At 53.0% G+C, this 13604-nt stretch overlaps 1 protein-coding gene and 1 pseudogene across 1 annotated transcript; both read right to left on the bottom strand.

Annotated features, from left to right (window-relative positions):
* LOC116807532 (uncharacterized) overlaps positions 1 to 13604 on the bottom strand; it is a 1256502-nt pseudogene that overhangs the window by 719114 nt on the left and 523784 nt on the right.
* On the bottom strand, positions 6545 to 7477 carry LOC116807566 (olfactory receptor 14A16-like). The gene has a single exon (XM_032745923.3). The coding sequence runs from the start codon at positions 7475 to 7477 to the stop codon at positions 6545 to 6547; it is 933 nt and encodes a 310-aa protein (XP_032601814.3).

The raw sequence follows: 13604 nt of genomic DNA, 5'->3' as shown, positions 1-13604 counted from the left end.
CCAAAACTCCCTACATCCGAGGATTAATGCTTTGAAAATGTTTTTTGTTGATTTAATGACCTATTAAACCTTTTCCCAAAGTTTCTCTTATCTTCTATGTTGCCAGAAAGGATGTTTTATTGTTTTGAGCTCCTGAGAATCTCTTGTTGGTATTTCTCCAGTGCATCCAACTCAGAGGACAGAAACAATTGTAATTCCTTTTAAATGTCCCATTGAGAGAGTTTTTTAGGGGATGGAGGTCAGGGCTTGTGTGTCCTGCTTGGCACATCCCAGGCAGGGCTTTCACAGCCCCATCCCACACTCCATTTCCCAGCTGGAGCCGCTGGTGCCTCTGAGTTCTGCTGCCCCAGCCCCAGGGACCCTCTCCTTGTCTGCCCATTCCCCCAGGGTCTCTGGGCAGGGATGGCCTCAGTGGGGGCTGCTGACATCCTCAGCAACTTGGAGGCTGCGGCTGAATTTTACTGCTCCAGAGGCTTCTTCAGCCTTCAGCTCTCCAGTTCAGGAATTCAGTGCCCCAGGGCTCATTAACATTCAGAATACCTTAACAAGCCAAGCCTCTGGGAATAATTTAAGTTTTCAAATCTCTTGTGGTTGATTACACTATATTTAAAAGGAGAGTGAGAAAAGATTTCTTCAGGTCCTGTTTAGTTTTTTTTACTCCTAATAAATTGATGTGTGAAATCTCCAATTGACACTGAATCCAAGTGCCTCCTCATGCAGTTGGAATAGATATGAAACTCAAGACCCTTTGTGGCTGACAATCCATCAGACTCTGTCCCTACCCCCACCCCACCATTTCCCCCATCCATGCCCTGGCACTCAGAGCAGCCTTGTGCAAATCTGAGCTCCCTCCAGCCCAGGCTGCACCTGCGGGTTTCAGTTCCTTGGCTCCAATTCCCACCTGCTTTCCTTGGAGAAGGAGCTGCCCCAGACACAGAGGGATGTTCATTTATTGCCAGCCAACAAAGCCAAGGGAAGGCACAGCTCCATCAAATGCAAAAGCCATTCCTCTGCTGGGTATTAAATCCACTTTGCACAGCAGACAGTCTCAGAGCAATGGAAACACCTTCTGTGCCCAGCACAGATCCCAAGGTCCCCCCAAACCCTCCCTGCCCCGATTCTGCCCAAATTTGCTCTTTGCACACACGAGTCACAGGCTGAAGTCAGGAGCTCCCTCCATGCCCAGAGGGAGGAAAAGAGGGAAAGTGGATGAAGGGCTCTCCTGTGCAGAGCCAAGGTCCAAGTGCCCCTGCAGTGGGAACCACAACTCATCAGGTTTGTGTCCTTTGGGCTCAGGACTGGTGACACTCAGAGGCACACAGAGGTTTCTTGCCAACAAACACAAGTTGAACATTGGAACAGTTTAAAAGCAATCACAGCTCTTCCCTCAGCTCTCTGTGATGTCCCAGCAGCATCTGACATGTCCCCATCCCCAAGGGATTTCTGTACATGAACAGTTTTAGACAAAGACATAAGCAAAGATAATTGCGTGATAGATATAAATCTAAGTAAGATGTTGACTAATGTGATATTTATTTGAACTTCAGAAAGACTGGCCAACTTACTAAACCTCAAAGCATGAAACCAATCAGTTGAGAGTCACTTGAGTGGCCAGACAGCACCTAGAGGAGGAAATCTGGGAGCAACAGGAAGGACATTGATCCAGCTGGTCTAGTGAAGAGATGTCTTTAGACATGGCCATTTCAACAGGAGAGCTGGAAACACCTGAAGGAAGAGGGAGAAGAAATAATAAACAGAATATTGGTGACACAAGTAGAAGGCAAGGTCAGTATTTCTCCTCCTGCCTCCAAGAAATTTCTGTTCCTGGAGGGAAAATTTTGCCATTTCTTCAAAATACTCAAGTGACCCAGATAATAAAAATATCCTTGTATAATATGAACTGCACAAATATTAAAGCCTGTGCCCCTTTCCAGGCAGACATCAGCTGTGTGCCCATGACCAGGCAGTGCCACTTGTGCCCTGAGGTGCCGAGCTGGGCTTGGATCTCTCAGAGAGGAGCTGAGGGAGAGCAGAGCACCTTGCAAGCTGCAGGTCCCTGCCAGCCCCGCAGGGCTCCTGTGCCATCAACATCTGCTCTGCTCCAGTCTGGAACAGGGCCCAGCACGGTGCCAGGACCATGAGAGAGCTGAGGTGTGTGCTGGAATTCCATGCCCTCCCCATGGCTCAGCAGCCCTGCATTTCCCCGCTCCAGCCTTGGTCTCCAGCACAGCCGTGGAGGCTCTTTGGGCTCCTGAGTGTTCCTGCAGCCCCCAAGGGCAGCTGAGCTCTGCCTTTGGCACAGTCAGCCCTGGCCAGCGCAGGCCATGCTCAGCAATTCCTTGTCTGTGCCCGGCCTTGCTGCCAGCCCCAGCTCAGCAGCCAGGGCTGCCAAGGGCTGGGACAGACAGAGGCTGGCACTGACAAATGTCCTGGGCCCCTCCCTGCCCTGTCCATGCCCCAAGGGCACAGAGCAGCCTCTTCTCCCGGGCTCTTGCCTGTTTTCAATGCCTTGCCCAGGCGCTGGCCCTGCCCCACAAGGCCTGGGCTGAGTCCTGCCCCTGCCCGCTCAGCCAGGCTGAGATGGACACTGATGGTTTCTGTGCCAGGCTCTCCCAGCCCAGCCCAGCTCCCTGCAAGCTCTGCCAGCTGCCCTGAGCTCTGGGCAGCACCAAGGGCCTCTCCCCAGCACAGCCCAGCCGGCTCTGGCCCCACAGCTCTGCTCAGGCCCGGCTGCTCTGGGCACTGCCCCACGGCCTCAGCCCCTGCCAAGGGCACAGCAGCAGCTGCAGCTCAGCCAGGACTCAGCCCCACCATGGGGGAAGGGGCTTGGCCAAGGCCAAAGGAGCTCCCTGGCTGCCCTGCTCCCCTCTGGCTGAGGTGCTGAGAGCTCTGCAGCCCCTCCTGCCATCCCATCTGCCCAGGCCAGCACAAGAGCCCCGGCCTTGGGGCCCTGCAGAGCTGCTCCTGCTCCAGGCCCAGGGCCCATCCCAGAGCTGGGGCAGCCACAAAGCTGTGCCCATTTCTGCTCATTGCTGCTCTGATGGGGATGGATCCTCAGCCACTTGGAGGTTCCTGATGAATTTTACTACTCCAGAGGCCTCTTCTTTTTTGAGCTCTTCACTTCAGGAATTCAGTGGGAAAAGCTCATAAACATTTGTTCAAAATGCTTGAACAAGAAAAAACCCTGGGAATAATTGAAGTTTTCAATTATTCTGTGGTTAATTAGACAGATTTCAGAAGTGTATTCAAAGTGAATATACTGTAGTGGAAACAATGCAGAGAGAACTGTTTTGTCCTGTTTCTATTTCCTGTTTATAGATTGATATCAGCAATGTCCAATTGATATTGACTCTCAGCACCTTCTAGTGCAGTTTGAATACATATGAAAATCAACACCCTTCATGGCTATCAATAAGACTTTGTCCCCACCCCCTCCCCACAATTTCCCCCATCAAACCCCTGGCACTCCTATGAATCAGGAATGGTGTGGCCAGCAGGAGCAGGGCAGTGATTCTTCTACTGTGCTTGGCACTGGCTGGGGCAGCACCTCAATTTCTTTGTTCAGTTCTGGGCCCCCAATTTAGGAAGGACATGGAAGGGCTGGAGCATGTCCAGAGAAGGGAAACAAGGCTGGTGAGGCGTCACGAACACAAGTCCTGTGAGGAGCGGCTGAGGGAGCTGTGGTTGTTGATCCTGGAGAAAAGGAGGTTCAGGGGAGACCTCATCACTCTCTACACCTCCCTGACAGCAGGGTGCAGCCAGCTGGGGGTCGGGCTCTTTTCCCAGGGAACAGTGACAGGACAAGAGGACACAGCCTTCAGCTGCACCAGGGGATGTTTAGGCTGGACATCAGGAAATATTCTTCACAGAAAGGGTGATTGGTCATTGCAATGGGATGCTCAGGGAAGTGGGTCAGCCACCGTCCCTGGAAGTGTTTCAGGAAAGACTGGATGTGGCACTCAGTGCCATGGTCTTGGTGACAAGGTAGTTTTGGGTCCCAGGTTGGACTTGATTCTCTCTAAGGTCTTTGCCACCCTGGTTGATTCTCTGATGGTGACACTGCAGGGCCCTGGGGAAGCAAGGGGCCATTGTGACACTGCGGGGCCTGGTGGCACTCAGAGGACCATGGTGACACTGTGTATGACATGGCGCCACAGAGCCAAGGGGCCATTGTGACACTGTGGGGCTGAATAGAAGCAAAGAGTGCATTGTGACAGTGTGGGTCCTGGTGGGACCACAGAGCCCACTGTGACACTGCAGGGCCTTGGGGAACCATGCAGAGCTTTGTGACAGAGCAGGACCTCGTGTCATGATGGGTCCATTGTGACACTGCAGGGCCCCATGGAACCAAGGGGCCAGTGCTGCTCCTCAGAGACTTGTGGAATGAAGGAAACATGTTTGACACTGTGGTGGCCCTTGGGAACAAGAGGACATTGTGACACTGTGGGACCAAGGAGAGCATTGTTGCCCTGCCAGACCTCATGGAACCAAGGATCCACTGTGACACTGCAGGGCCTTGGGGACCCATGGTGACATTGTGACACTGCAGGGCCCAAGGGTCCAATGGACTTTGTGACACCAAAGGGTCCCATGGAACCAAATGGAACATTGTGACACTGGGAGGCCTCATGGAATCATGGAGACCACTGGGACACTGTGGGGCCTCATGGAACTGTGGTGACACCAAGTTGTCTGGGAGTGTTGATCTGCTGGAGAGTAGGAGGGCTCTGCACAGGGCCCTGGACAGGCTGAATCCAGGGCCCAAACCCAACAAGGTGAGGTTTAACAAGTCCAAGTGCCGGGTCCTGCACTTTGGCCACAACGACCCCTGCAGTGCTACAAGCTGGGGACAGAGGGGCTGGACAGCAGCCAGGCAGAAAGGGACCTGCAGGGACTGATGGACAGCAGGCTGGACATGAGCCAGCAGTGTGCCCAGGTGGCCAAGAAGGCCAATGGCTCCTGGCCTGGATCAGGAATGGTGTGGCCAGCAGGAGCAGGGCAGTGATTCTTCCCCTGTGCTGGGCACTGGTTGGGCAGCACCTCGAGTGCTGTGTCCAGTTCTGGGCCCCTCAATTCAGGAAGGACATGGAGGGGCTGGAGAATGTCCAGAGAAGGGCAATAAGGCTGGTGAGGGTTCTGGAGCACAAATCCTGTGAGGAGCGGCTGAGGGAGCTGGGATAGTTGATCCTGGAGAAGAGGAGGCTCAGGGGAGACAAGGTGGTGTCAGGGCACAGGTTGGACTTGATGATTCCCAGGGTCTTCTTGCTGATTCTGTGATTCTCTGAATCCACCCTTGGAGCAGTTGCAGGAGGAGCCCTTGGCCTCCTCTTCAGAAGCTCCAGCAGCCCAGGTCCCTCAGCTTCTCCTCACAGCCCCAAAGCCCATCCTGTCAGTCCTGCAGAACCTCTCCAGCTCCTGGGAGTGGCAGTGCTGTGGCTGCAGCAGGGACAGGCCATGGAAATGAGCAGCAGCTTCTGCAGTGGGACAGAAACTCCCAGCTGATGGGAACAAACTTTCTGGCTGACTGCAGAGGCCAGGACAAAGCTGAGTGGTTTCCCTGGAGTCCCCCAGCCCTTCCTGGCCCCAGGGGCTGATGGCATTTGTGCTCCCCCAGGTCCATGTCCCCACAGCAGCAGCATGGGGGTGCTCCCGCCTGCTGTGTGCAGTGCAAACAGGGGCTGCTGAGCCAGTGCTGCCGTGTCTGTGCCTGCAAGGATGCGGCACCTCTGTGAGCTGGGGGAGAGGCCAGGGCTGCAGAGGGGGGATGTTGTTGGCAGCTCCATGAGGACACTCTGGGACACTGCCCTGGACTGTGCAGCACACTGGGGATGGATCAGCCCCTGCTCTGCTGCTCCTTCCCGTCTCCCCCAGGGCCCTTGCAGAGCACCAGCCGTGTTTTTTCCCCCTAGCCTGCCCACGGGCAGCCTGGGGCTGCTCACGGGGGTTTTCTGTGCTGAGCATTGGCCTGGCCGTGTTCTTGTGAGAGCCTGGGCAAGGAGCCTGGAGCCCCCAGGCCCTGGCCTGAGGCGTCAGCGCTGCCCCAGCAGTGCCCATGGCCTGTCCCTGCTGCAGCCCCGGCACTGCCACCCCCAGGACTGTGCCCGGCCCCGAGAGCACTCAGGCCCTGCAGCAACACCAGGGCCACCAGGGCAGTGGGACAGGGCCACGGGAGCAGCACTGGCAGCACCAAGTGCTGCTGCTCCTGAGCACAGCTGCTGTGCCAGCACTGATCTGCCCCAGCTCTGCACACAGACATTGCTGCTGCAGCTCCAGAGAAGGCAACAAAAGGGCATCTCTGCAGAAAACTCTGCTGGGACATCCTTTAGTTCCTTTAAAGCCAACAAGAGTGAAGCCCCTCATTTACACAGTCTGTGGCCACAGGGAAGGTGGAGTGAAACAAAATGAGAAATGGCACAAAAGATGATACTTTTCTGCGGAAAATCTGAAAAACCTTAAACAAAGGAAAAAAAATCCACAACCAAACCAACAAGAAGTATCAAAGATGTTTTTTATTACAAGTGATCTGCAGAAATTGGCCAGCACTTTAATGTTTACGAAACCATCCAGTAATCTGTCTCTTCACTGCAGCCTTGAGCTCCTGGTTCCTCAGGCTGTAGATGAGGGGGTTCAGGGCTGGAGGCACCACCGAGTACAGAACTGACAGGGCCAGATCCAGGGATGAGGAGGACATCGAGGGGGGCTTCAAGTGGGTAAACATACCAGTGCTGATAAACAGGGAGAGCACGGCCAGGTGAGGGAGGCAGGTGGAAAAGGCTTTGTGCCGTCCCTGCTCAGAGGGGATCCTCAGCACAGCCCTGAAGATCTGCACATACGAGAAAACAATGAACATAAAACAACCAAGTCCAAAACACACACTAAGCACAATGAGCCCAAATTCCCTGAGGTGGGATTTGGAGCAGGAGATCTTGAGGATCTGTGGGATTTCACAGAAGAACTGTCCCAGGGCATTGCCGTGGCACAGAGGCAGGGAAAATGTATTGCCTGTGAGCAGCAGAGCATTGAGAAAGGCACTGGCCCAGGCAGCTGCTGCCATGTGGGCACAAGCTCTGCTGCCCAGGAGGGTCCCGTAGTGCAGGGGTTTGCAGATGGACACGTAGCGGTCGTAGCACATGATGGTCAGGAGGAAATACTCTGCTGAGATGAAGAACATGAAGAAAAAGAGCTGAGCAGTACATCCTATGTAGGAGATGTTCCTGGTGTCCCAGAGGGAATTGTGCATGGCTTTGGGGACAGTGGTGCAGATGGAGCCCAGGTCGCTGAGGGCCAGGTTGAGCAGGAAGAAGAACATGGGCGTGTGCAGGTGGTGGCCGCAGGCTATGGTGCTGATGATGAGGCCGTTGCCCAGGAGGGCAGCCAGGGAGATGCCCAGGAAGAGGCAGAAGTGCAGGAGCTGCAGCTGCCGCGTGTCTGCCAGTGCCAGCAGGAGGAAGTGGCTGATGGAGCTGCTGTTGGACATTTGCTGTGGCTGCACGTGGGCACCTGTTCATGGAGAAAGGACAGGGACAATTCAAGAGAGGCTGGCAGGAGCTCTTTTAAGGGACTGCTTTCCTACCCACACATCATTCCTGTCTCTCTGAGGTCAGAAATCCCCAGCATTCCTGCTGCACTCAGAGTTTGCCACTGAGAGATGTGAGAGGCAAAGGATTCCCTGTGGCTGGGGGCAGGTGAGGGGCTGGATGGGCTTGTTCCCCCAGCACTGCTCTGCTCAGCCCCCTCTGCTTCTCTGAGCATCTCCCTGGGCCTGGACATTCCCTCCTGAGAGGTGCCTTGTCCCTGCCAGCGCTTACAGAGCCCATCCCACCCTGTGTGCCCTCGGCCCGGCCCTACAGAAACCTGCCTGTGTGCAGGGCCCTGGCTGGGGCAGGCTCTGTGTGCAGCTGGGCAAGGGCAGCTCAGGAGAGCCCTGCTGGGCCCTGCAGAGGTGATGCTGCTGCTGCTGTCCAGGGCTGAGGAGTGGCTGAAGGACCTTTGGGAGGCTCCCAGCAGAGAGACTGACCACCCAAAGTCACAGTTCTGGAGTCTCTGTAAATGTTCAAATATTCCTTTGATGATCCTGTGTGTCCCTTTCAATTCAGAATGTTCTGTCATTCTGGGATTACAATTCCTGTTCTGCTTCTCTCATCCCCCTGTTGTCGATGATCAAAAGAGAAAAAAACCCTTGCCACAGTGTTAGAACAATAAAGTAAAACCCTGACCTTTATTGGACGCTTCCAGGTATACCAGTGGGAATGGGGCACACCCAGCACCTGATTTCAACAATTTATTAAGGTTGATTAATTAGGATATTTATAGGAACCTCCTGTAGGAGATTCAGTTGCCCCAGTTACATACCCCTGGCTCAACCCATTGGAGTAGGTCCAAGGGCTTCTTTGCCCCACTTTAGTTATGACTGCTCACATAGTGTTTGTTCTTCTTGTAGGTCCTCTTCCCGATAATAAGACTATGCAGTATTTCAGGAATGTATTTAGACAGTCAGCTTATTGTTCTAAAATCTAAGAGATAGGTAGGAAACATACTAGAGTCAGTAAAGGATTACAATTATGTAAGTACATAATAGTAAATTAATAACGTTAATTAAGAGTTTAATAGAGTTAAATAAGGATTATAGTTTTATAACTATATCGAACTAATTTACAGAGATACAGATACATGAAAGATGTATAAATAGCAAAAATCTTTTTGCCACAGACCCAAATTTCCCATCCTGCTCCAAGCAGGAAATTGAAAACACTCTCAGGAAAGCTCCTGACCTTTACAGCAATCCCGGGCTTACCTTCTTTGGGAAGTGCCCTCCGGAGCTGTGCCCAGGCTGGTCTGGAGCTGGGAGCAGCCCTGCCCCACCCAGCCCCTCTCAGCAGCAGCACCTGCCCTGCTCAGGGTGGCTCCTTCCCCCCACAGCTCCTGGCCAGCGCTGGGAGCAGCTCCAGGGCCGGCTGAGAGCTGTCCCTGGCAGGCAGCAGAGTCCCTGGCCCAGCACAGCGCCCTGGGCTGCAGGACCCTGCTCTGCAGGACAGCCCTGGGCACCCCTGGCTGCTCTGCACAGGAGATGAGCAGAGAATGCACTCACAGGGTCTGTGGGCATTGGGATGTTCCAGCTTTAGGAGATCGCTCCAGGAGCTGCAGCTGCATTGTCCTGCAGCCAGAGGTTGCTGTGCCAAGGGCTGGCAGTGATTCTGCCCCAGGCACTTCTCAGCCCCTTCCCAGCCCTGACTGATTGAAGCTCTCTGTGCCTCTGTGCTGTGCCCGGGCTGGCTGCAGGCAGTGCCCCAGCCCTGCTGGGCTGGGAGAAGAGCTGCTCAGCAAGAGAAATGTGCTTTTGAAGCTCTGCTTGGTTACCAGGATCACCCTCTGTGCCAGGAGCCCAGCCCAGCTCAGCAGCACAGACACAGCACAAGGACTTTAATGACCCTCTGGGGCTTTGTGCTCAGGCCCTGAACATCAGGCCCTGAGAGGGAGCTGCAGAAACCTCTCCAGAACTCCAAGTCAGAATCCAGCTCCAAAGTTTCTTGGACTTTTAATGGGTCCCACTGAGGGACACGACTGAGAAAATGTCCCCAGGCCCCAGGCAGAGCAGAGAACTGGAGGCACTGATGACAGGTGGGGACAAAGAGAAGCCAAGTCTTGGTGCCCTGGGGCACAGCAGGGTCTGTGCCACCAAGGGCTGTCAGGAGACACCTTGTCCTGAGGCCCTGGGGCCTCCTGGCACAGCCCCAGCCAGGCTGGGCACTGTCACCCCCTGGTCCTGCCCTCAGCATTCCCCCCTAGCCCACATCCCAGTGGCCTCAAGGATCTACTGGAAGGAGTCCCTGGGGAGCCTTGGTCAGGAATGGCCCTGGGGGCTCCTTCATGCTCATAGGGACTGCAGGTTCTTCAAAGGACTTTGGGCTTTGGTTTTGCCTTGCAGTCTCTGAGAGCTTTGTGCAATCCTGGCCTCCAATTATCTGCTCTAATTTGTCCCTGGAGAGGCTTTGTCTGTAACAACACTCAGCGGGGCTCATTAATGCTTCAAGGTTCTTCAGTTCTTTTAAAGTACTTGGTGTTTCCCTTTTGATCCAGACTCTGTGAGAGGTTTGTGCAATCATGGCCCCAATTATCTGCTTTAACGAGTCCCTTGAGAGCTTTGTACTGACACCCAGTGGGGCTCATTAATGCTTTCAGATACTCAGGTTTTTCCAGGTACTTTGGATTTTCCTTTCCACATTGAGAGGTTTTTGTGCCATTTTCAGTCTCTGAGAGGTTTTTGTGTGATCCTGTCCTCCAATTCTCCCCTCCACGATGAGGAGCCTGTGTTGGGGATGGACCTCAGTGGGACCCATTATTGCATTGAGACCTTTCGGTTGTTTGCCCTTGATTTTAACTCCTGGAAAGGTTTGTGTAATCTCCTCTCAGGCCCCGAGGTTCCAGGCCTCAGTTTCAAATGCACCACGGTGCTCATTAGGATCAAACAAGTCCTGACAAACCATGGCTCTGGCTTGATTTCCCTCTTGTCTGGGGCAGTTAATCAGGAAGTTTCTGTCGTGGTTTTTGTTCGCTAATTTGAGCTTTCTCAAACAGTGCATTAATTAGTGTGGTGGGTTCAGTGTTGGCTAATTACCAGTGCACTCACTATAAAATACTTACTAATTTCCTGCTGCGAGATAGGATTAGGAGAAAGGCAAAGTGGGATCAAATCTTTAAAAGGGTATAAAGAAGAGTTTGTTAACAGTAAGTAAAAAAAAGAGTAATAAGGATCAGAAGAAAACTTTCAGAACACTTCCCCTCTCCATTCAACCTTTTCTTACTTACTTTTTATGCAAAGGGACAAACCAATTTGTCACTTTACCACCTCTAGAATAGTCCTTCTTTAGTTCACTCAGGGAGAGGAGTCTCTCTATCTTGCTATGGAGACTTCTCCACAAGAAAACAGTTCTCTTGTAGCTCTCAATTTCCACTAATAGCAGCCACTCGGAAAAAGCGAAATCGTGAAGTCTCTCCCATTTTTTCACAGCTTTTCCCACAGCTGTGTTTAGGGGACATGTCAATTTAAGTGGTATTAGTTTCAGGATGAGCTGTTTAAGAGCAAAGGTTCTCTTCATCTATTTCTGAAATCATCTTCATCTCTGGGAACAGAGGTCTTCTTCTCTCCCTGAGGGCACAGGGTCTCATCACTCTGCTCTCTTTGTCTATTCAAACTTCTCCTGGGATCACAGCTACTTCAACATTTGCTTACTTTGGCGCGGAGGCTTTGCTGAAACAAGTCATCTCCCCATACTTTTCAATGCCTAATAGGGAAAAAGAGAGTCTGATGTATCAATTACATCCTTCTCCATATTTTTATCAGAGTATTTAATCCCCAACATCAAGGCATCTCCTCATCCCTCCCATCTGGGACTCAACTTCCTCTTCACTGACCTCGGTGTCTTCATGTTGCTCCTCTGTGTGCCTGCCCTGTGTCCTTTTCTCTCGCTGGAGGGAGGATGGCAGCACTGCCAGAGTCAATATCTGCTGGGGGCTGCAGATGGTTATGTGACCCCAGCAGGACTCGGTGGCCAATTCTAATTTTGGCCATGGTTCCTGGACATGAAGACCAGTTCTTTTCTATAGGAATGGAGGAATATAGCCCCAGTGTTTCAGGGGCAGACAAGAGCTGACCACCAGAGGACAAGGCCAGCCAAAGCTGCCCGATTTTTTTCAGGGAAATACCCTTGAATATAGGAAATTTTTTAGGGAGACTGTCAGTTTTGGCAATGGGCATCTGAAATGAAGGACGGTTCTTTTCCATACAAAGCAGAGCACTGAGCCCCAGTGCTCCAGGAGCTGATGAGAGGCAGGCATTGACATCCCAAGATCAGCCAGACCTGTCAGGTGGCCCCTGGGAGGCCAAGCCAGCCAGACCTGTTCCGTGTTCCCTCATTTCCATGGGGCCCATCAGTGTCCCAATGGTCCCTTGCTTCCAGGAGGCCCTGAGGTGTCACAATGCCCCCTCGGTGACACCAGGCCCTGAAGGGTCAGAATGGTCTCCATGGTTCCATCAGGCCCCACAGAGCCATAATGGTCTCTGGGTCCATGAAGCCCCGCGGTGTCACCATGGCCCCTTGGTTCCATGGGCTCCAGTGGTGCCACAATGATCCCCTTGGTTCCATGAGGTGCCCACAGTGTCACAGTGATCTCCATGGGAAGGAAAGAACCGAGCCCCAGTGTGGCAGGGGCACCCACCAGAGGCCAAGGCCAGCCAGGCTTGATGGTACTGGCAGATTTTGCCTGGGAGCAATCCTTCAGTGTACTGAGTTTTAGAGTTGGAATCCCAGTTTCAGACAAGGACATACAGAGGAGCAGGACGGTTCTTTTCCAAAGGAAGGAAAGGACGGAACACCAGTGTTTTAGGGGCAGATAAATGGCGGCCACCAGAGGCCTAAGCCAGCCAGACGTCTCTGTCCTGGCATCATTTTTCTGGGAGCTATCCTTGTATATAGGGAATTTGGGAGGCAGATCCCAAATTTTGACCATGGGGGCCTGGTTGAGATGGATGCTTTTTAAGCAAGAAAAGCACATGGGCCCAGTGTCTGAAAGGCAGATGAGAGGTGGCCCCTGGGTGGCCAAGGCAGCTAGACCTGTTTCTGTTGGCAAGTTTCATCAGGGAACAATCTTTGCATATAAGAAAATTTGGGGAAGGAATCCCAGTTTTGGCCATAGGCCCCTGGAGAAGAAGGACAGTTCTCCCCCATAGGATGACAAAGCAAAGAGTCAATTGTGACCCTGGGGTCCCACGTAACCAAGGGGCCATGGTGACACCGCAGGGCCACGTGGATCCAGTGGTCCATTGTGGCACTGTGGATCCAAGGAGACCATGGAGACACCCCCAGAACCTCATGGAACCAAGGAGTCCATGGTGACCCAGTGGGGCTGCATGGAGCCAATGGTCCATGGTGACACTGCCCATCCAAGGAGGCCATTTGGACACTGCAGAAGCTCATGGAGCGAGGTGGCCATTGTGACACTGCAGAACTTCATGACACCAAATATCCATGGGGACACAGCAGGGCATCATGGAACCCAGGAACCGCTGTTGGCAGTGCGGAAACTCCTGGAAACAGGGGCCGTTGTGGCACTGCAGCACCAACACAGCTGCTGCACCTTGTCCCCTGCCCTGCACAGCTCCTTGGGAGGCACGGCAGGAGCAGCACCCTGGGAGCCTCAGGAATGCCCCTCTGGGATCCATGGCAAACACTCCCAGGGGCTGGAATTCCAGTTCCCAGCCAGGAAAAGATGTTCCTGCCCTTGAAGGTAAAGCTCTTATGTAACAGCCAAAAGCCAAATGGAGCAAGCTCTTACAGTGACATTTCACTACCAGCCTTCATAACTTCACCTGTGGTTGTTCTAGCTGGTGGATTGGGAATGAAATCAGGGCAAGGCCATTGGTGAGAGCTGCCCTGGGTCAAGGGAGGGACTGAGAGAGAAACAGAGCAGGCAAAGAGAAGCAGGAGAGAAAGGAGGACACAAACACAATCAGCTGAGAAGGTGGAACTCTGAAAACAAACTAGAACTGACTGAAAATGAATAGGACAGAAATCAATAAATCTGAAAGTTTTATTTGCTGCTAAAAT

This window comes from Taeniopygia guttata, chromosome 37, assembly GCF_048771995.1.
Source record: "Taeniopygia guttata chromosome 37, bTaeGut7.mat, whole genome shotgun sequence".
NCBI classification, from domain to species: Eukaryota; Metazoa; Chordata; class Aves; order Passeriformes; family Estrildidae; genus Taeniopygia; species Taeniopygia guttata.
This window is presented reverse-complemented; position numbering and strand designations above follow the sequence as displayed.

Bases quoted from the DNA above. Each gene is read 5' to 3' on its own strand.
- LOC116807566 (XM_032745923.3), bottom strand. From the start codon at position 7,477: ATGTCCAACAGCAGCTCCATCAGCCACTTCCTCCTGCTGGCACTGGCA.